Source organism: Caloenas nicobarica, chromosome 2, assembly GCF_036013445.1.
Source record: "Caloenas nicobarica isolate bCalNic1 chromosome 2, bCalNic1.hap1, whole genome shotgun sequence".
Lineage (NCBI taxonomy): Eukaryota > Metazoa > Chordata > Aves > Columbiformes > Columbidae > Caloenas > Caloenas nicobarica.
In genome coordinates, this window is record NC_088246.1 from 71,394,701 (window position 1) to 71,417,831 (window position 23,131).

At 42.7% G+C, this 23,131-nt stretch overlaps 2 protein-coding genes across 3 annotated transcripts in view; one reads left to right on the forward strand and one right to left on the reverse strand.

Moving 5' to 3' along the window:
• Window positions 1-23,131, reverse strand: part of ATXN1 (ataxin 1) — a 417,571-nt gene that overhangs the window by 373,447 nt on the left and 20,993 nt on the right. The gene's annotated exons all lie outside the window — the stretch shown is intronic.
• RBM24 (RNA binding motif protein 24) lies at window positions 8,833-19,653 on the forward strand. 2 transcript variants are annotated; one of them, XM_065630268.1, is made up of 4 exons: window positions 8,833-9,333; window positions 9,891-10,014; window positions 11,119-11,173; window positions 17,510-19,653. In XM_065630268.1, exons 2-4 carry the CDS (start codon window positions 9,897-9,899, stop codon window positions 17,850-17,852), a joined length of 516 nt encoding a protein of 171 aa, XP_065486340.1. In that variant the 5' UTR covers window positions 8,833-9,333; window positions 9,891-9,896; the 3' UTR covers window positions 17,853-19,653. The 2 variants fall into 2 exon arrangements, with proteins under 2 accessions (XP_065486340.1, XP_065486339.1); XM_065630267.1 differs by having other exon boundaries at window positions 9,103-9,356.

Here is a 23,131-nt window from a genome sequence, read left to right on the forward strand (position 1 = left end):
TGCTATCAGATAGCTTGAAATTACATTAGACAGACCATACAAACAGTAAACAGGCTCTAGTGAATCTGATCCTATGAGATGCAGTGTGGTTTTGCTGTACATAGACTTTAAGACAGCTAAACACGACCTGAGACCCTAAACTTCTGTGGTAAGAGAGGTTATGCAGCATATTGCAGAGATGAAGCTCTGAGAAATTTCATGTGATGAGGACTGACCTGACTTGTTAATTTATACCCTGGCCAATGCAGGGGCTTGTTTTTCCCTGCTTGTATCTTCTTGCACTTTGCTGTCAATTCTCAGTCAGCCAGCCGAAAAAAACTGTTGCGTAATGCCCGGATTTCACTTTTAGGACTGTTTTCCCGACACTTCCAGGTGCATGTCAGTACAGAGAAGCCCCGAGACAGAACTCCCTGTGCTACACGCTAACACAAAACAGTCACAGAGAGAGGCAGACGGGAGTGATCTGAACCGCAGAGATACTCTGAAATCTTGAAAACACTTAAGCATGTACTGAACTCATTATAAGGAATTTCATTATTTTCAAGGGGACTTCTCACATGTTTAAGAAGGTGTGTATTAGACAGGACGACAGCACAGACAAACCCACTAAAACAGACACAAGATGCTTTTATAGAATGGGGAAGAGAATAGAACAAACCCTCCAGAACAAACTCTGTACTTCTACCACACAACCAGGCATCCTTTCACAAAGATTTTCTCCCCTTAAATAAGATTATGAAAATATTTTTCCATCCCACATCAACCCTAAACAATTCCTCTTGCTCGCTAGTATTTCACATGAACTTCTAATCTGGTTACATTCAGCTTCTCTAGTTTTTTCAAGCTAACCATCCCTCTCCCCCATTTTAATAAAACCCGATGGACATGCTTAAGAGTCAAACATGAACAAAAATCTCCCATTCCCTCTAAAGTATGGCATTCATGAAGATATCATGAATAAGTAAACACTCTGTAGTGTTCTGTTTCTTTTGTCTAGCTTATTGGTGTTGGGAAACCTTCTTCTTCATTTATTTATGTTGGTATTTTATTTCCTTATTGAGTTTCAAAGATGATCAGAGAAAAATAAATACCAAGGAAATAGCTGGTAGGCTGAAATGACCAAGGTTTTTCCCAGGGAGGTTAAAAAAAAAATGCTTTAATACGAAGTTTTTGTTGTCTTGCTATTTCATTTAATACACCTGATTTCAATATGGAATGCATGACAGTCTGTGTACGACAATAGCCAGCAAGCCAGTTTATCAATGTGCAGGAATCAAATTTCTTCTCATAATTTTGATTTAATGATATTGCATTCTAGACCTCTAAATTACTATTGTGTTTTGAAGTGAGGCAATTCTGCTTAGTCCAGGCCTACGCAAATGGCAGGACATGTACAGATCAGACAAGAAGTCAGTTTTGCACAGACTTCACTGAGGTCCCAGACACACTCCTGCAGCAGGTCCAATATTTCTCACTTTTTTCCAAATTCCCTAGGGAGACATTGCACTGCAACGTATTTGCAGTTCCCAGTGGGAAGGCAATGAGCAAGATCAGGTCAGCAAGTGGACTGACTCTTGCTTATCCGGCCTTGCTAAACCTGTTAGCAGATCTTAACAAAATGATCAAATCTCAGAAAAATTATTGCTCAGAATCTGATTTTAAAAAGTGATGAGTTGGTAAACCTCAGTGAAAATTAACAGACCTTGACAAATGCTAATTGGGTAGACAGGACACTTACCTTAGGACTGAAGAGACAGTCTACATTTTGTGTCTTTGAAAATCCAAGGACTATGCTTGAGCCTTAAATGCAATTAATATAAAACTTCTATTGTTTCATGTTGACAGGGTCCATTCTTCAAACAGTGAAAATTCTTTGGTGGAATTAAATCCTATTTGATTCTTGCACAGGGCTAGCCAAAGGGCAATGTGATATTATTTCTGTAGCACTGTTAACACACTTAGAGTTGTAGTTCCTTAGCAAAGGTCCCTTCCAGAGGTGAAAATGGAGGCATTAGAGCATGACATATTTTCTGCCTCCTACTTCATAACCTCACACCTTAGATGAACTGTGAAACTTAAGAGACAAACATCACAAACCAGGCACACAGTACTATTTTTATTCTCATTACAAAGTTACAAGGGTTTTTTTTCCCTTCTTTTTAAAGGCAAAAGTCATGTCTTTTCCAGCTGAGGACAATAAAGGATATAAGAATGCTTAAAAACCTCACACTACCTTACTGGGTTGCAGCAATGAGTATGTAGATGCTACATTGACAAAACTCCCAGTGCTCAAGCGGTGACATGCTCAAACTTCCACACGTACTGCAAAACAAACTAAAAAAACCCCAACCAACCTGCTGCATAGTTTTGAAGCTGTAGCCCTCAGGGCTAGGATCTTACAGGTCAAACAGAATATTTGACGGAATTTGGCTTTCAGATTTGTAGGTCAAATATAGAAAGCAATGGTGATTCAGTGCAGGCAGAGCTCCTCCCTCCTGGGTCACTTCTGTTGGGATATCAAAGGAAGACGGAGAAGTGCTGTGTACCTGCAGGTGTCACCTTACCAAGAGAACGTACTGCAGAGATCTTGACCTTTTGGAGGGGCGCGAAGAAAGCCTCCGCTGCCTTTTTCAGCTGGAGGTTTATTCTGCCTCAGTGTTTGGGCCAAATTCCAACCTAGCTCATTCTACCCATTAAAAAAAGACAAAAAAATCCCAGCCAGGAAAAAAAAAAAAAAAAATCTCTGAACCAAAAAAGATAATCTGCTCTGACAGTCCTTGAAGAAGAGGAATGCTGTGTCACAGCGGAGAGCTGGCTGTACCACAGCAGCAGGTGGTGAGACACGGCACAGGCTGGTAAATCTCTCCAAGATCCTTCTGGAACGAAGGCACCAAACTACCATCACATACTGCTACTTTTTTTTAACAAATCACATCTAATCCAAAAAGTGGAACCGCCTAAAAGCCATCGTTGTCTTGGAGCTATTTTCATTCGAAGAAACCAAGACTGCAAAGTAAACTGGATATTAAGAAGCTCAAACTAAAAATACTTGACAGCAACATGATATCTTTGGATCAGAAACATGGTTGAACTAGTAAACAAGCTACATACTCCTATGACACAACTCACCAGCACATTATGGGTGAGACTGGCAATACACTGTTTATCCTGAGAGAGGACAGCATGTAAACAGGATGACCTCTGGCTAAAGTCCATCTTCCCTCCTGAATGCTCTTCCAACACTTGCAAGGGAAGTCCCAGGCTCTGGGTGTCCCAGTCACAACATGAGGGACTCCTCCACAGCCCCAGCAAAAGGCTCTGGGTGAAGAAGACAGGGCGCAAATTTAGTCCATCCTCGCTTCCTTTATGTGCCTCCGTGCACCAGACACCTTCAAAGGAAAGGAGAGGACAGTTCTGTGGAGCAACTCTCCCTTTCTTTCTGTGCTCATGCTGGGATTAGCAGACACGTCCCTGGCTGAGAACTGAGAAATGCTGAAACCTCCCATTTTTTCCTAATTAAAAGTAGGCAGGGGTACATTTTGGACTTTGTTTTAATTGCCCTTGTGGTTAGATGAAAGCCAAATTGCTTGCAAACTCAGTTTCCCCAGTACGAGCAACACAAGAAGAACTAAGTCCTTAAAAAAAAGGAAAAAAAAAAGAGGGTGCTGAACTTGGCAAATGAGGACGTGGTATCTCCTGGCCATAAATTAGAGCCTTTCAGCTCTCTGACAGGAATGTGCAAGTCACTCCTCTGGAGGGCTTAGAGCGCACAAGGCCACAGAGAAGGCAACTCCTGAATCTAGAGCTGCAGAATGAGGATATTCATGTGACAGGTAATTAGTCGCTCACAAAGGACTTTCCCCAGCAGCATTCCTCTAACATGGCTTAAGAACTGGAGGGGCTGAAGTGTGTTTGAATGAATTATTCTCTGCATTTCTATCCACCTATCCACTTTTTTTTTTTCTTTTTGACTCACCTACTTCAACTAATAGATGTGCAGTGTTCTATGAGGCTAATGTCTAGCATACAGCTTGTCAACTGTTAGTTTAATCCCTTGTAATAATAACTGATTAGGGCTTAGTGGCTCTTTCACCAGTATCCCTGTATTTTTGTCTCTTTTTTTTTTTCCCGGTTATCTTGACTGAAGGCCAGATATAACCTGATGTCACTTGGTTTAGTTTCTTTGCTTTTAGCAGAGTGAGCTCCACCAGTTTTGACTGGGTGCAGACTTTTTTCTCAACAATATTCTTTGTACCAGGACTTCTTATTTTGCAGACAAACTACAAGCAAGCAATGAATTATGTGGTTGTATAAGTCCAGGCTATGTGTATATGGCTCAGGAGGCAGCTCTGAGCACTGGTTTTCCCATCAGGTATCACGATGAGGGTAGGTGTACAAGATTTTAAAGATGCACAGAAGTTAGGCAGAGAGGGCTGTGCTTAGTGCAGAGTCATCCAGCTATTACACCACACAAATCAACATCAGTGGGATTTTGCAGATTTGTTAGATGTCTGTCTCTTAGTTACCTGTGACCAGGACAGGTAAGTGTGAGTCTGGTATTTCACACTCCAGTTTCTAAGCTTTGGCTAGTCTGTGAATCCACATCCATTCCTTCCTCTGCACAACTGCCTTGCTTGTTGTCAACATTAAGAGTCGTTGTTCTCCTGACTCTCAGAGTGTCCCATGGTGGGTGTGGGAGCGCTGTGATTTTGCAGGTTCAGCCTCTGGTGTCAGCGCTCCCTCCATTACAGCATCATAGAGCAACTTCAGTTCATGCCAGGCACTAGTTTCATTCTACCTTCTGACCTGTTCTAGCACTGGGAAGCACTATTTGGTATAGCACTCATGATTAGGTATTCACAAACCCTTTCCCCTTTTTTTCTTTCCTACTACTCCTTTCCATGTCTTCCCCTCCCAACACATTGTGCCCATTGTAACTTTTATGAATGCATTCAGCCTTCTGGGTACAGTTATCATCTACCCCTGCTTCACCTGACATGCCTATTACTGTCCTATACAGGCAATATGTCTTGCATCCACTGTTACAGAAGCTTTGAATTTTGTTTGCTGAATCACTGAAATTCTGTGTCACCTCCTCCACTGTCCTTTAAAGGGAAGAATATTCCTGTCAGATGGAAACTACCCTTAGCGGTCTACATTTGGTGGTTTAATTGGGAATAAGGAGGCTGCAACAGTAGAAGATTAGGCAGATTAGCGCTCAGCTACTATAGCAAAAAGGACTTTGGAAAACAGCAAGATTAATAGGTTTCAGGGGAAAAAAAATCCCATGATGAAATCTGTTATAATGGGGATACTATCGGAAGAGAGGTGGTGGAAGCTTCCTCAGTTAGGAAATTTTTACCAGAAATTGACAATTGAAGAACTAATCACAGATAAAGATTGTACCTCAGCAAGAAGAGTGAGAAGATGATGAGGTTTCTAAATTTCTCACATACTGCTTAAGAACATGAGTGTATGACCTACTACTGTACTTTTTGCTTCCCCAAACAAACTATTGCCAATGTAACACACATGAGCAGAGGAGAGGTTCGACATTCTGCTCCTCTCTGTAGTGGGATGTGGCTGGTGGAAGTGCACAGATTAGCAGACAAAGCCGTGCCCAAGATTATTAGCTGAATGCTTTCATGGAACTGTGGCATTGTGGAACTTCAGCGAAGACGTCAGTCCAACTGACCAAACTGATGGTCTTACTAAGTTAACAGAAAAATTACTTTTATTTTCAGCCCTACCTAAAAAACATGGAGTTTCAGGCCCTAAGCATTCTAATAATAGTGTCAGCAAATAAAATATGTGTGCGTATGTACATAAACATATAGAGAAATTCCGACTGTGTTTAATTGATAGCATACTGAATGTTTTGAAGATCACTATTATTTACTGAAATAAAGCACTAGCAAGAATGAATGCTGTGCAACATAATCAGGGGTCTTTGTTGTTTTCAGAAACGTAATGAATGAACACATGACATCCACGGGTTTCTGACATGACAGGCATATGGTGCTCATAAATAAATAAAAAGCATGATGATACAGTTACGCTGATACCAGTGAGTAGTACCATTTGGGAAGCTGGCAAGTGGTCTACTCTATCTTACCTTGACAGCAAAACCACAAAATATCTGAGTAAAAACAATTAATTGTAACCAATAGCTTCTGGGGCTTCCTCCAGTTAAGTCATGCTACTAAGAAACATAAGACCACTTTTTCGCTTATAGCTTCAGATACATATTTTTTAAACCATTAAAATTACACAGAAGGTAATTGTCAGCTACAAGACCCTTCAGCAACAATATTGACATACCTGGGAGAGACTCAGAGAGATACAAGAGTGAAGCAGGACGTAGATGCCTCGTTATATTTTGATTCAAAACTGAGATCCTGAAAATGCCAAAATAGCCACCTACGAGACTGATACTTCTCTCAGGTCTTTTAGTGGTCTACAGTTTATGGTACGTGAGGTGGTACAGGAGGTACATTGAGGTACAGGACATGAGTGACCCAGGTTCAATTTCCAAAACACTTTATGAGTTTAGGAATCCCAGTTTCACATCTTTCCCAGGAATGCCCTACCTATACACCCCTCCTTCCACATGTTCTTGCTTGCTGGAACTGTCACGCTTTCACCAGTGGCATCACTACTGCAAAGTTTGCAGGCTATAGGAATAAATGTCTTTCTTCCATACTTGCATTCCAAAGCCACAACCAGTTCCCTTGCAGTAAGTCATCCCGGTGACGCTTCCCAAAACACAAAATACACATTATCTGAAGCAATTGGGACAATGACACTGCTGAAGTTGCCCACCAACCTTCCTACAGCACAACAGATGCTGTACAGTCCGTGCCTTTGAATCGTCAAACCCATTAGTCTGCCTGCAAACTTAGTCAGACATCCAGCATAGCCAGGTAAACACCATCCAGCCAACAGCTAACTCTAGGCTCATCCTCATCTCAAAATTCATCCAGCTTCATCAGTTTCCCATGGTACCTACAGGTACCATAGATGAACCTTACTCTTCAAGCTTCACTGGACTGAACCCTAACCCTAGCACAAAGACACAAGCCCTAATAAGGCCAGAACGTATGCCAAATGGGTATCATCTGAAAGAACTACCCTTCTGGGGTGTTCGTGGTATTTGGAGCTAACATACAGTTTAGGAAAGAAGTATATACACAATATATTCCTGAACACTAAAGTGTTCAAATGGTCTTTAATTCATTTCCAGATGACAGAGGTCACCTCTCTTTGAATAAACCTAAAGTGATGAGTAAGACTGAGAAACAGTTGGAAAATATTTTTATTTCTGAGCGTTGCTGAAGTAAGATACAGACTGGTGCTGGTAGCACCAAATCAGCACGAATTTGGTCCTAAGATAGTAAAGATCACACACCCGAGAACTGGAAGCCCGTGTTTGTTTTTCATAGCATATGCCATGCAAAAATAAAGGCTTGTGTCGACAATGGGCTGAATGGACCAGAGTTAATTGCAAAATGGCAAGGTATCACCTCTCTGGGATTTAAGTTAGGATACCTGAGGAATCCTAAGGCTGGAAAATTGCACCCTAGATTCTGTCAGGACCACCAAAGTAGGAAGAGGTCTGATGCTGGCAGGAATGAAAGGGTAAAACTGAGTTATGTGGGGTTAGCCCTCAATAGTAGGGGTTGTCCTCTTGCGATAGTGTTAGCATTAGTGATTTGGTTGGGTTAGAGGAAAGAATGGATTGGTGAACTGTATTTATTCCTGAATTTTATTGGGATTGCCATCTTAAATTGAGAAAGCTAATACAGTAGTAGAATGGTTGTATTAATAATAGCATAGCTTACAGGATATATTTTGATCTGTTAATGGCCAGGGTCACTTCTAGTTTTAGAAAAGAGGATGTGCTAGCCTGCCAGAGTAAGATGAAAACTGGGCTGTAGATGCTTTGGATCATGGCAGGAACAGTTCTTGTGCTAAGGTTACAGTTAGTGTTTGATTTAGGGACAGAGCTAAGGTCTGAGAACTAGATGGAGAATTGTGGGACCATCTTAATCCTCTAGGGAATATCGAACAAAGTGTATACACACGTACACATCTGTTTTTCCCAATCTTTAACCTTCCTCCCATCCTTTCTGTCTCCTTGTGGGTCTCCCCTCCAACTCCCACAGTCCTCTGCCTGTCCATACCACACAGACATTCTTTTCTTTTTGTTCCTCTGCACCCTTCCAGGTCCCAGCACAGGGCAGAGGCAGCAAGAGAAGAGAAGAACAAGGGAAGCAGCTTTACCATTTTTTTTTCTCATTCTGTGTGCAAGCCAATAACAAGAACCACAACCACCATCACCACCACAACAATAATAATGGAAGTGCTGCGGTACCGCAGCTTGGGGAGAGAGGTAAGTGTGGGTGGCAGGGTTTTCCCCACAAGCCTTCAGGGAGGGATCGGAACGTTCGAGGACCGCCAGCTCTCAGTGAGCCGGCTCTTCCCGCGGGCTCTCCGGCTGGCGCGGCAGCGGTGACCCCACCGGACCCAGCCTCCCGGCGCTTCCCAATTGCACAAGCCCGGGGCAAACCCGCCCGGGAGGGCACCGGGCCTCCCCGCGGGGCACTTCTGAGGCAGCCCCTTCGTCTGGCGGCTCCAAGGGCCGGCTCCCGCCGCACGGAGGGGCATCCAGCTGTTGCCAGCAGCTGTTTGACAGCCCCCGCCGGGCCGCGGCGAGCGCGGGGTCCGCCCCGCCGCCGTCCCCGCCCCTGCGAGTAGGAGGAGGGGGAGGAACCGAGAGTGCCCGACCCGGTGGCTTTTAGGAGGGGGAGGCCACTCAGTTGTTAGCTCAGGCCCTGTGCTCCTCTTCCAGCTGCTGCTTCTGCTCGTATCCAGCGCTACGGCCGCCAGGCTGGCTGCCGCCCGGCCTCCCCTCTTCTTTTTGCCGGTACCTACCTCAAAACCTCGGGAGGCTGCGGGGCTCCGCTCTTGAAAGAGGAGGAAGCTGGGTTTGCAAAGGCACAGGGGAATTGCATTGTAACTGGGTGGCGGGGGGAGACGGGAGGGAAAGAGAGGAGGAAAAAAAAAAATCAAATAGAAAAAAAGAGCGGGGCTGACTCTGGAAGCGGGTCTCGCCGCCCAGGACCCGCACGCCCCGGCGGCCACGCGTGGGTGCAGAGCGCGGTGCGGCGCTCAGGGCCGGGCGGAAGATGCACACGACGCAGAAGGACACCACTTACACCAAGATCTTCGTCGGGGGCTTGCCCTACCACACCACCGACTCCAGCCTGCGCAAGTACTTCGAGGTGTTCGGGGACATCGAGGAGGCGGTGGTCATCACCGACCGGCAGACGGGCAAGTCCCGGGGATACGGCTTTGTAAGTGCGGGGGGCCGGGGAGGGCGGCCGGGGAGGGGGCAGGTGGACGGCTCCGGGGGCGTCCGGGGAAAACTTCTGCGGGGGTCGCCGTAAGGAGCCGGCCAACCCCAGGCTCGGGGGACGGGGTGTCGGAAGTTGGACTTTTGCCTTTTCTCCTTTTTTTTTTTTTTTTTTTCCCCCCTCTCCCTGCTGGTGAGTTTGGAGAGAGGCGGGAGGGGGGGATTGCTGAAAAAGGAGATTGAGGGGGGAATTGCCCAATTTCTCGCCAGCGCGCCTGTTGCTCCCTGATACGGCCGCGCCGGGGGTTTATCTGCCGGCGGCGGAGCTCGGCCCGCGCCCTCCGCCCTGCGCCGGCCGCGGCTCCCGGCGCCCCGGCTGCGCTCCGCTCGGCGGGCGGGCGAGGTTCGGAGCGGGGCCCCCTCGCCGCCCAGGCTGTCCCCCCTCCCGCCAGGGGGACAGCGGGGTCGCTGCCGTGGGCGAGAGGCTTCTCCTCGGCCGCGGAAAGGGATCTAATGCGCCGCATTGCCCGTTAAGGTCACCATGGCTGACAGAGCTGCTGCTGAAAGGGCTTGTAAAGACCCCAACCCCATCATCGATGGCAGGAAAGCCAACGTGAACCTGGCGTACCTGGGTGCCAAGCCGCGGATAATGCAGCCAGGTGAGGAAGGGGCCCTGAACAGCTCTTCTCTCTGTACCTCAGGCTTCTGAAGAGAGTAAAAACTTTAGAAAAGGTACTGCTGTCCTGCACTCCCCCAAAGTACGCCCACTGTTTGGATGTGCTTTGGGTTTGGTTTTTTTAAATGCAGCATGTAGTAACTTTCTGGCTATTTTGTACATGTGCCTTATTTAAAAAACAAAAGCAGTCAGGAATAAAATACCTGAAGTTCCCCAGGAAAACTTTCACAGTTCAGACACTTCATTGGTTATTCCCACTGCTGGGAATGTGGTGGCGCTGACCATTTACAGTATCGTTGCAGGGAAAGACTGGCCTAGGAATGAATCGCTTCCAATGTGTGCGGTCCTATTAATACAAACAATATCTTAATGCAAACTCCTCAAACAGATGGGAGCGATTATGCAGACTTTAAAATGAAACGGCTCTTCCTAAGACCACATCTGAGCCAATCTGATGTCCCAGCCACTTCCCAAACTGCTGCTTTGCAGCAAGAGAGAAGGAGGACAGTGTGTGCACATTTGTGCTCTGAAGGAGGCTGCTCTGAATTCCCGTGTCCTTGGCCTGAGGAACATTTGTGCAAGTAACTAAGAGCCCACCAAGGAAAGAACTTGTACTTGGGTGCTTGAAGAACAGGAGTGAGTTAGGATTTGACTCCCACACTAAGTCCTTGTGAGTAGAGATGGCTCAAATTTAAGTCTGTAGAAAGTAGACAGATACACTGAATAGAAAGTGCCATATAATCCTTCAGAGGCTACAGATAGAGAAACAGAATGGAGCACAACATAAAATGTGAATGAAAACTTTGTGCTAACTGTTTAGAAAAAGTCGTTCTTCTAAACATCTCTAGAAAAGTGTGTGCTTTACTTCAGTCTTTACTTCAGTTCTGTGTGCATGTATGGGGGTGTGTGTATATATGGATTGATATATTTTGCTTTCCAATTTGTGGTTCTACAGCCTTTCAGACATCGTCACTGGAGGCTGTTGGTGAAGGCTGTTACTCTGCATTTGTGTGCGTGTGTATACATAGCGTAAATAAGTGGCCAAAAGAACACCCATACAGAGAATGTGATGTGTTTTTGTTGGTAGGTTTTGCCTTTGGTGTCCAGCAGCTTCATCCAGCTCTCATACAGAGGCCTTTTGGGTAAGTCTGTTCAATGGGACCTCAAACAGGGGAGGAAAAATTTAATTTTTTTAAAAAAAAAGGAAAGAAAAAGTATGATCCTTGAAGGCCTCTTGCAGTAGCAGCCTTATAAACTCATGAAGTTCTCAGACTTATAAATGTGTACCTGTAAATCCGCTCACCTTGTTGGTCATGTTCTAAATGCCGCAGCTGAGTCAAGTTGTGTGGGACGTGTCCCTTCCACCTAAGCAGCCCAGTCCCGTATGACTCTATGATAAAACAAGGAGGTATGACTTGATGCAAGATTGCTGTGCCCCATTTCTCTTTTTTCAGCTTGACTCAATGTTATTTATCTCTTTCTAATCTGACAGGGATCGTTTACAGTTAAGATAACTGATCAGAAGGATATGATGATAAGAGGTGGAATAGTTCTGTTTGGAATTAAACTGTAACCAGTAGACTCAAACACAAACAAGCTAAAATGGTGATTAACGATGCATGTATGTTTTTTTCATATAGTCAATAGACCTCCGTGTGCTTTTTTTTATTTATTTATTACAGTAATGAAGTGGTGTTGATAGCTAAACTGTGTGCTTTTTATTTAATTGAAAAAGCTGTAGTGAAAGTTTTGTGGGGTGGTCTTCTTGATTTTGTTTCTTGTTGTTGAGGAGTGACTTTGCCATGGGGAGCAAAGGGCCTTTTTTTTTTCCTTGCTTTAAAGCTGTAGCCTGTGACTTTTTTAACCATATTTTGTAGTGAGTGCTAAATTGTGTGACTTCTTGATTTTTAAGTAAATCAATGTATTGCTTGCATGTTCATAATTTTTTGGAGGGGGTTTGTTCTTGGGAGGGGTGTGGAGCTCCTTATTAACAATGTGCGTCCATTTGGGCTTTCTAATTTGAGATATTTTTTTTCTTCAAGCTGTCTTTAATATGTAGCGTGTTTCTCCTTTACTTGAGTATACTATTCCTAAGTAGATCTAACTCTTGCTTCTTATAGGCATATAATTAGGAGGTGAAGTCTGCTTTAAACTTTCCATACAGTGTCACTTCACTAATGCACCCTGACTGAGAAACTCATTGCAAAATAATGCATTTTGCTAATTAATTAGTAAGCTAACAATAAAGTAGGGAAAATGCGTCACAAATGTATTCTGTTTATTTGACTAGAATAGCTTTAGAATATTGTACCTAGCTGTTATTAAGCAATGATAGCTTCTCAGTAGTTCGATTGTCAAAGCAGTAGGAAACCGGTCCTGTCCTCAAAAGTGTGGGAGAAAGTTTTCCTAGAAACTTTACGTACTTCTAAAAAAGAGAATGTTGATTCTTCTGAGACCCGTGGGGAGGTTGCAGAAAACTTTTTGTCGTCTTTTTTTTTTCCCCGCTTTCCTATGATTATCCTCTACTGTATTTTTTTTCAATTTCTTTGAAGTGTAAGGAGAGGACAGTGTATCTGCAGTGATCAGTTTACGATGCCTATGCTAGGGTAGGCAGGAGGAGGAGCGCATTGTCTCCAGAGCTGCTGTAGCACTTGTTGCAGAGAGGAACCAGTGAACTGCCTGGGGATCAGCCCTGGAGAGACCGAGCATTTGCTGAGCGCTACAGAAAAGGAGAACCTGTGGCAATCGGTTGCTAAAAGGACTCTGCAGATGTAGGGCTCCTTCTTGCTTTTCTTACCTGGAGCCAACCATAGATGATGTAAATCGTGTTTAGGTCAGGGAAATTCTTGCAGCAGGCTGAATAAGGTTTATTTCTATTGCAATGTACAGAAATCTGAAGAAAAGGAATGTGGGTCGCAGGGTCATGTGTACAAGAAATTGGTCATTTCTAATCCTTTGCCTTTCTTTTGCTAGGTGCAAACAAAGGAGATTACTAATACTCAAAATTCCCGGTGACCTGTACCTTTTCTAAAGAATGTAGTTAAGATTAAGAACAGCATACACTAGGATGAATGAACATCTTCATTCACTATATTCCTTTACAATAAGGGAGGTTGTTTCAGTGCTTACTTGAATCTATTTTTATTTAAGAGTTCACTCTTAGAGGATGTTAACGTGGATAGCTCTGAAATATATGGTCACCTTAAAGCCTTTCTTTCTCCTGTGCAGTTGCACTTTTAAAAAGCACACTTTACTAATATGCTATGTAAAATGGGTTGTAGTGGTGATTCACTATCAATACTCTACTAATCCATACACAAAACCTCCAAATGTTTTGCGTTGTTTTTTGGTTTTGTTTTGTTTGTTTGTTTGTTTGTTTCCTACCAGAGTGCAAATTAGTGAGGTGCTGCTGTATTCTGGTACGGTCAGCAGTGTTTTGATATGGTTCCTCACCTATCAAACAAGGAACTGAAAGTAATTTGATCATGTTACATTACTTTTACAGAGAAGACGCAGAAGTACAATATTCTCAATTACGTACAACATTATTGTGGTGGAGTGAGCCAGAAACTAGACTAGCTTCAAAGCACGAAGCATTTAAAATGCTGGGAATTTTTCTTTATTCAGTGCCGCAGAGATCAATTCATCCACCAAATAACATTTCTCCTTGCTCTTTACATTCAGCATCTATCTTACCGTGGGTGTGTTTTGTAGAAAGCTGTTTGATCACAGGACTGGTTATGTATACAGCCCTGTTTTCAGAATTGCTTATTAAAATACTGTCTCTGAATTCAATAGGAATTTATGGAGGGGGAAGATGACTTTGCCTCCTAAGATAGCTTTTCTCGTTTTGCTTATGCCATTTTTACTTTAATATTGGTGGGAAAATACGGGGTTCTACAGAGGCACTGGTGTAGGATATGACTCTTCTGTTGGAGAGATTTTTTTTTCTTTCCTTTGTTTTCTGAACTTGTACCTCGATCAAAATGAGAGCAGACCCCCTGTTTTTAGTAAGACCCGAGTTAAATCCAAAGCCATTAAGTTCATTATCAAATGGTTAGCTGATACTACCTGCGTGGTATTATCTTCCAAAAGTTAGGCAATTCTGTCTTTCCTAAGAGAGAAGGAAAAGCCCTCTCTTGAGTTTATGATCAAAAGACCTGTATAATGCTATACTATAGATAATCTGGAAAGAGGGCATGAAGCAGGAAGAGTCAGAAATTAACCTGCAGAATGCTTTGTGTCCTCTTAATGATATCAGGCACAAATTTAAAAGGAAGCATTTTAAGGGTTTCATATGTCTTGATGTTCACGTAACCTATTGCTGCTATAAGGAAAGCTGTGCATTGGTGAAAACGTACTCTTTAATTATGCTTACAAAACCAGATGATGCCATGCAAGGGCCAAAGCAAGACATTTAGTTCAAAGTTAGATATCTACTTTCACAAGAATTTAACGTTGAGAGTCAATGATGTGCTACTACTGCTGAATATCTATATGCCACAGCTCTCTGCATTAGCCCACAAAATTATTTCCTTTGAAACAATGAGTTTTCACTTTATTACTGCTTATAGGATTATTTTGGGGGTCTTAGTTAAACACAAGTCTTCTGTTACAACAATGAAGGTCTTATGGCACATGGCAGGAGTGTCTGTCATTCAATTTTGAATATCCCAAAGCTACAGTTACTGCTAAAGTTAAATGTGGCTTCCCTTTTTCGTTATTGCAGAAGCGTAAAACAATAAATACATGTTCCAAACCAAAAACTACTGCCAGGAAAGAAAGCTTAAACTATCTATAATTCTCACACTTTTACTCTCAAAAGTAAAGCAGCAGCTTTTATTTAAAATTAAGGATACTAAGGACATGCGGCATCACTGGGAATTGCTTTTTCAGCTTTTGACCTGCAAGAGCATTAAAAGCAGTTGGGTTCTGAATGGCTGAGACCTGCATGTGCTGGCCTCAGCAGTAGGTAGAAATTCACTTTGGCCATATAAAGCCATTTTACTCGACTCAAAACAGTTGTAGCATGACAGATGATCAAAAATAGCCCCACTGCAGCTTATGCTGTCAATCATTATGTGAGAAATGGCATGGTGGTGAGGAGCCTGCAGAGGCTTTATGTTTATTGTACGGTAAGATGTGGCAAACAGATAATGTTTCATAACTTCACCACCTGTTGGTTTCTTGGCTTAAATAAAACAAGTCACAAGAGTGTAAGTGGGAGCACATGTATCTTTCTGTCTTATTCAAGGATATGGCCAAATGTCCTAATGTCTTCAGAAAATCTTAGTAACATCAGTTCAAGTCAACAAAAGCATCTAGATAAGCTTGCTTGCTGTCTCTTGTTAGAACGACCCTCCTTCACAAATGCTATATGTAAAGATTCCTTTGATGTGGTATTAAATGGACTCCTAGTGATGCAGAAGAAGCTCTCTTGGTTTTATACCTCTTCCCTTATACTTAAAAAATGTGGTGTTACATTTATTGGGATTGTACTTGATTGTTTATGCTCACCCATTTTGTATGGAGAGCTCAGGTAATGATGTGTATTTAAATGCACAGAGCCAGGTTAAGTATGCTTCAAATGCACTTTTAGCTATCACTTCGTAAATTAGGTGAGTGTTTAAAAACCCAACTTACCGTTTTGTTTTATGTTTTCTTTCCCTTCCCAATCCCTATTTCTCACTTTTTTTTTCTCATTTCTTCCTTTACACAGTAGGAAATGAATTTCATTGACATGTTGGGTTTTTATGATTGTGGTGTTCATGTCTTAAACATGACAACTGAACATTTCTCTCTGTTAACATTCCTATTCAATCAACTGAGCTCTTTTTTTCTTAAAAAGAAACCTAGGCTGTTCCAAAGCCTGACTATCACTTATTGTAAACTATGTTTTGCTATTAATCTAGTTGACAGTGTCACTTCTGATTGAAATGTTTTCTTGTTGACCACTTAAGTAAATCTTGAAGTTATTTTAAAAACGAAACAAACAAAAAAAACCCCCTTTCCATTAAATCTTGAATTTGGAGAGAAGAGACAGTTTTTACCGTTGCAATTTGCATCTGTGCTTACAGTGCGCTAAAAGGTTGGCGCAGTCTTTAGAGCTGTCTGTAAAAGTAAAGTTCAGTATGAAATAGTAGAAAATCTGCATGAGCAGTTTTTCCTGGATTTATAAAGATTGACTGACTGGAAAGGAGTTGCGTATATGAAGGACTTATCTGGGAAATCCAGATGCAAGACAGGGTTATGAAACAATAATTCTATTGAGTATATTATTTTAAAAATAATATTATATGATAAAATACAACAATGAGATGAACTTGTGTGTACACTTGTGTGCTAAGACAATGATATGACCAATTTTAAAAACTGAAGGACTACGTAAACAAGCCAAGGAGGCAAGTTTGGTGACTTGTAGAAGATGGAAAAGCGTGTACTGGTTGTTTCTTAAGCTGTAAATTTGCTTTTTTGCTTTTGTTCAGCACCAGATCTATTTAGACTTAATCCTATGCCCATCTCCCAAAAAACTCTATGCTGTATGTCTTGCATAGAGATAAACAAGCTGGCACAAAACAAGACATCAGTGGCCTCATAATCAAACAGGTTTGACCCTTGTGTCCTTACAAACTTTACAAAAGTGTGATGCACATGTACTTAGGAGTCACTGTTATGGATTTTAATAGCATCTATGTAGCTTCCCCTCAATGGCCTCTTGTGACAGAGTGAGCTGCACTATCGTTCGTTTGGAAAGTGTGATTCTTGCTGTGTTTACCACACTTGTGAACTTTATTTAAACTCCTTTGTCGCCTGTGTTGTTGTTTTTTTTTTTTTTCCTTATTTTTAATAAGGGTGACTGAGGTTGCAGAGAAATTAATGTGTGCTGAGTCTGCATAGCAACTTAAGTAGGATTGCCACAATACACTCTTTCCCTCCCTGGCCTGAGAAGACTTTACATGAAGTCAGGGTTCAACCATTTTGTTACCTTATTGGTTATTGTCAAACTCATTACAGTGATGCTGTCAAACTGCTCAGTTACTAATAATAAAAGTATTGCAGGAAATAATTTTACTAAGAGTCGAGTAGTTAAGCGAGAAGCCGAGTAATAAAAATGACTTACAGGTGTTTTGAAAAACAGATACCGTGGTTTTCCAGATGGAATAATCAAGTTGACTCCTTTAGAGTTTTCTTAAAACTGACATCAGTAATCCTGGTCCTTCTGGCGATTTTAATAGCATTAAACATAATATCCTCAAGCAACATTAAGCACTCCAATTTAACTCGGCTATAATGCTGTGCTTTGGAGCGATGCTTCTCTTTGGGCCAGCGAGCTGACTAATCGGTCCGTTCAGCCTAGTTATTGTGGCAACCCTATGCACATAACAACAACTAAATTTGTTTTAGTTTGGAGTATGGATATGACGCTTAGGCGCCCGACTCGCGTCCCGACTCTAACTCCCTCTCCCATCTTTCAACAGGATACCCGCTCACTATGTCTATCCACAGGCTTTTGTCCAGCCCGGAGTGGTCATTCCCCACGTTCAGCCCGCAGCAGCCGCTGCTTCCACCACTCCCTACATCGATTACACCGGAGCTGCCTACGCCCAATACTCGGCCGCCGCCGCCGCCGCCGCTGCCTACGAGCAGTACCCGTACGCCGCCTCACCGGCCGCCGCTGCCGGCTACGTGGCGGCGGGGGGCTACGGCTACGCGGTGCAGCAGCCCATTGCCGCAGCCGCCCCGGGGACGGCCGCCGCTGCCGCCGCCGCCGCCTTCGGCCAGTACCAGCCCCAGCAGCTGCAGACGGACCGAATGCAATAGCAGATGGACGGACTCCCGAGGGAAGAAGCCCTTTCTTTCTCTTCCTCTTTTCAGCCTTCCAGTTATAAGTAGTTAATCAGAGACAATTGACATTCACTAAGGAGCTTTAAGGAAAGCGATGCTATTGCGAAACTAAAGATTTTTTTTTTTTTTTTTAATTCCACTGTCTTCATACAGTATGCATCCAAATCGTGTCGGTAGAGGGGAGGGGTAGTGCAGCATGTCTAGTTTCAAGTATCAAGCCAGAAGAAAATGGGTTAAAAGATACTGTACTGTCACGAAAGAGTGGCAGCAGCAGCAATGGGACTTCATATTTTCAAGCAAGCAAACAAGAACCAAAAAAAGCAAAGATGTCCTTTTTACAGTATCAGGGAAGCAAAACTGCCTTTTATAAGTAAGAAAATGGTATTTTGAAAAGTTTGAACCAGGGAAAAAACTGAGTGAGCAATATGTAATCTTGATCCATGTTAAGAGGAAACAAGCTTAAAGCACTGATTGTCCTTTCTAGCTCTCAGAAGTTGTCTTCGTGAGATAGTACCTTCTCACTGTCTCGCTGACGGGCATCGAACAACCCAAGGAAGATGGTCGGCTAGTAAGATGGCGGACAGGCACCAAAGTTATTTTCTTCTCTGTCCTCTGGATGAGTGGAACTATGGAGCCAGTGATGTGGAAGTAAGGGGTGCAACAGCTGTAGAGACAATAACACAGACAGTTCTGGACAGAACACATCACTCGTGCTCATGTGATGAGCTTGTCACATCCTAATCCCTCGCCCCATCCTGTTTCACTTTTGGGAAACTTTAACTGCTGGTGTCAGCTATTCTGATTCTAAAATAGGATCAGCCCTTTACTACAACAGCCTTCTCTTTCTATTTATTGCATCTATTCGTAACTTGTGAATAAAGGCAGGAAGAAGCTTAATGAATTAAAACCTTTAAGAACTGTTTTAAGGGAATTTTCTTTTCTGAAAGCATTTGTACAATTTTAATATCTATTTCAGGATTGTATTTAAAATATTTATTAGCAAGCATACAGTACATGAGGCGACTTTTGTTACCAAGATTGCAGTTCTCGAAGGGTTAATGGTATGTGATTTATACTGTGCCTTAATTGTTATGCTATTTAAAAAGAAATATTTATTTTGAAAGTTTTACTATGCTGCGCTCTAAAGAAAGCGACTTTATAGATGTGACACTGTAAAATTATGTATTCATCTCATGGCATAAATTATTTAGTAGGCTTAGATGTAGCATATTAAATATTAACCTAATTAACTAAGGATGTTGACTTGGATTTATTTAAATTCAGTATGTGCACTGTATGAGGGTACTCTTAAATTAACACTTTTTTAGGTTTTTACATAAAATATTGCTAGTTCATTCTTTTTCCCCTCTACTAGTTTTTTCCTACAGAGCTCTCAAATACATTAGTGCTGTTTTCTCACTCTTCCGTATGCAGACTGACTATTTTTCCCTTTGCTAGAAAATGCTGCTTTACATTGTCCTGTGAAACTACAATACTTGCAATTTTTATTCTTGACCGAAATGGAATTTAATATTTTACACTGTATTGGATTTTTTTATACTTGAACAATTTCATACAAGGGAAGACAGGATAGCATTTTTATGGACTTTATCTAATGTCACTGGATTTATTTTAAGTATTCGAAATACTAGCCAGTGTTATAATGTAGACATGACTCTCCTGTGCATATTATTTATTCAGTATGTATATTGCCTTAGAACATTTCAGATCTCTTAATCTATTCACTTGTATTAAAACAATAAAAAATGTTGTCTCATCCCGTCTACTGATGTTCTTGCTCAAATTGTCTTAGATCTTGTTTAGATAAAACTAGGGGCGCAACTTTTTTTGTGATTTTCCTGGTCTGTGGGGTGAATAGCCGCATACGCACTGACTTTAAATACATAGACTGATATGAACTGTATTACACGGAGGAAATTCTACAGAGAAGATGGAGAAGATCCATCCTGAGATTTACCATAAAATAATTCAGAGTGGAAGGGATTTTGAGGGGTCCCAGGTTGCTTGTGGCTTTGTCCAGTCAGGTCTTAAAATCCTCCATGTAGAGGCTGCACAATCCCTCTGAGTAATCGACTCCACTACCTAACTATAACCATAGTGTCTTTTTTTTTCTCCCCCTCTGTTCATTTATAACCTTCGTCTCTCATTGTTTGGCAGAGAGCCCAGCCCCGTCTTCTCACTAACCTCCTCTTAGGAACTGGAAAGTTGCTGATCTCTGTAGGCTGAACAAACCCCAGTGCCTCAGCCTCTCCTCACAAGTATTGTGATTGAACCTCCAGCCACCCTGCTGGCCCTCCAGTGGAGACGTCCAAGTTTATCAACAGCTTTCATGTATTGGGAGACTCCAAACTGGACCTACTATGCCAGCTGTGGTATAATGAGTGCTGAGTAAAAGGGAATAATCGGTTCCCTTGATCTGCCATCTGTGCTCCTGTTCATAGAGTCTGATGTACTTTCACTGCTGCCAGAGTTCACCACTGACTCCTCTTCAGCCCCAAGCCTCCCATGTCCTTTTCAGCAGAGCTGCTACCAAGCCACTCATGTCCTGGGGTATGAAGGGCGTTAGTCCATCTCAGATGAAGCACTTTATATTTGTCCTCACTGCATTTCATGAGGTTCCTGTTGGCCTAGTCCTCCAGCAAGTGTAAATCCCTCAGAGTGGCAGGCCTGATCTCAAGCACATCAACTACACCACTCATTTAGAATCATCAGTCCACAGACCTGATAGTCCTGCATCCTGTCTTTTCCTCCAGGTCACTGATAAAGGTATCAGACAGGACAGACTCCCAAGGAACTCCACTGTATCCTGCCTCTGAACAGAGCAGGAACCCTTTTGACTAATGATCCAGTCACTTTTTTGCCTATCTAGACTGGACCATCTGAAATTGCATACAAGGATTCTGTGGGAGACGACATGGAGACTTGCTAAACTCAAGGTAGACAACATTCTCTGCTTTCCTGTCACCAACAGATGAAGTTATCTAATCACAGGAGGCAATTAGGTTGGTCTGGCATGATCTACCCTTGAAAATCCATGCTGGCTGTTCCAAATCACCACCTTCTCTTTCTTGTGCCTAGAAATTACTTCCAAGATTGTTCACTCCACGATTGTTCTGTATTTCCCTAGATTGCCCTTCTTGCCTTTTCTAAAGATGAGTGCATCATCTGCCTTTCTCCAGTCATGGAAGACCTCCCCAATGTCCATTACCTTTCAAAGATGATAGTGAGCAGCCTCACAGTGACAACAGCCAGCTCTCTTAGTACCCTTGGCTGCAGCCCATCTGGTCCCATGGACTTACGGGGACTGATACTCCTCAAGAGCTCCCTGAATCAATTGCCTTCCACATCTGGGGGCTTCTTTTGTCCTTGAGCCCTTCCTGTAAGTACAAAGTGTTGTTATTAAAAACCTAAAGGCCAGGGCACCTTTTTGCATACAGTACTTGAACTGGGAAGCATTGAAGTAGCTGTTCAGCTCTAGCTGATGATGGATTTGCAGTCTTTAGAAATACTCAACATCTCAATATCAGTCCAAGCCACTAATGACCAAAACCAGTTGCTACCTGATGCCTGAAAGAAGCTGGTGTGGAACGCGTGACAGTCTTGGCCAGTTCTTTGAGGAATGGGGGGAATGTTCATATAAGCTTCATATTGAAAGTCATTACTGCAGCTGTCACAGTGACTTTGGCAGAAGCACAGGCTTGGCTGCAGAATTTGAGCTGTTCTTTCATCCACAAAAGTGGTCTTTTACATCTGCAAAAGACGGAAGAAGTGAAACTCGAGTGATAGAAAAGACTCTTCCTGGTCTTGGGGTCAGACTTCATTTCACCATGGAGGATTATGAGCCTCAGTTGTCCAGAACCGGTACACTCACTCACATCCTGATCTAGTTGAAGATGTCCCTCCTCATTGCAGGGGGTTGGACTAGATGACCTTTGAAGGTCCCTTCCAACCCAAACTATCCTATGATTCTGTGTTCCTGGGCTGATGCTGCCATGTTCTGTTCTTAACAAGTGCTTGCAGCCTGGCTGCTGAGAAGTGTTGCCAAACTGCCTTTTGCAATCTGACCTTAAGATCTGCGACCTTGCAGAGCGCCATGGAGTGTTCATTCTGCTCAGAAGCACGTCAACACCCTGCAGGAAGGTGAGTAGAAAACAATAAGTGCCATTTTCTACTCTGTTCTCCCATTTCCCCACCCTGGTCTTCCCCCAAGAGGGTCTGCCTACAAGACATGGTATCAAGCAGGAAATAAAACCAAAAGTCGCTCTGAGTAGAAGACAGAGGACGCTTATGGCTCAAGAAACTCTGTGGCACAGTAACCTATTATTTGATATAGGATGAAGAAAGCATCTTTGCCCTACTTATATATACCCCTGACAATGCCCTTGGGCCTTCCCCTGCTTCCATCTGTGGGTGATGGACACCCCAGGGTGGGACATGAAGGGGAATGCTTGCTGCCCTGGAGGGGGACTGTGTTGTGGGAAACCACAAGAAGAACAGAGTAAAAGTTTATGATTCAGTTTATAAAGGTCAATCACATGCTGGCTCTGTGACTTGACAGATGAAATAACCTCAGCAAAAACATAAATGTGCAAGTTCCACTAGCAAACCTACCTTTGGGCATACAACATGAACACTAACTCTTGTTTTTGCTAAATAAGTAGCTGAACAGACCTTTGTAATTAAAATACACCTCAATGACACCTCATACACTTGAAACACCAAGACTGCACATTACCAGGACCAAAATAAAATAACTGAGAAATAGCAGCACTTAATTGTGAAATATGTGAATACTCAGCAGAAATGTTAGCATTTTACTTGAGAGACGGCATATACATAAGCAGCAAGAAATTGCACACAATACAATTTCCAGGTGTGTTTCCAAAACCTTCAAAAGGTATTTTACACTGAAAAGTGATCAGTGCTCAGTTCCTTGCAGAGTGAGGGGAGGACGGAGAAGCTGAAACCAAGAACCATTGCTAAGGAATGTGTAGATTTAAAAAGGTGTAATATCTTGAAAGGTTACACTGATGACCTGGCTGCTAGAGCTGCAGTTTTTCCTAATATTTGTATTTTCCTATTAAGTAATGAGCATAACTTGGCATGACTACAGTTCACTGCATCTAATTTTTATTAGATCTTCAAACACATGAAAGGACTATATTAGGATTAAAATAACGATGCAATCATTCAAAGCACCTCTTAGTCTTCTTCATCAGATGCTGAGACATTTC

Coding starts and splice junctions, on each gene's coding strand:
- RBM24 (XM_065630267.1), top strand. CDS start 9,189: ATGCACACGACGCAGAAGGACACCACTTACACCAAGATCTTCGTCGGG. Junction 9,357..9,890: donor AGTCCCGGGGATACGGCTTT/GTAAGTGCGGGG, acceptor TTGCCCGTTAAG/GTCACCATGGCTGACAGAGC. Junction 11,174..17,509: donor CTCATACAGAGGCCTTTTGG/GTAAGTCTGTTC, acceptor ATCTTTCAACAG/GATACCCGCTCACTATGTCT.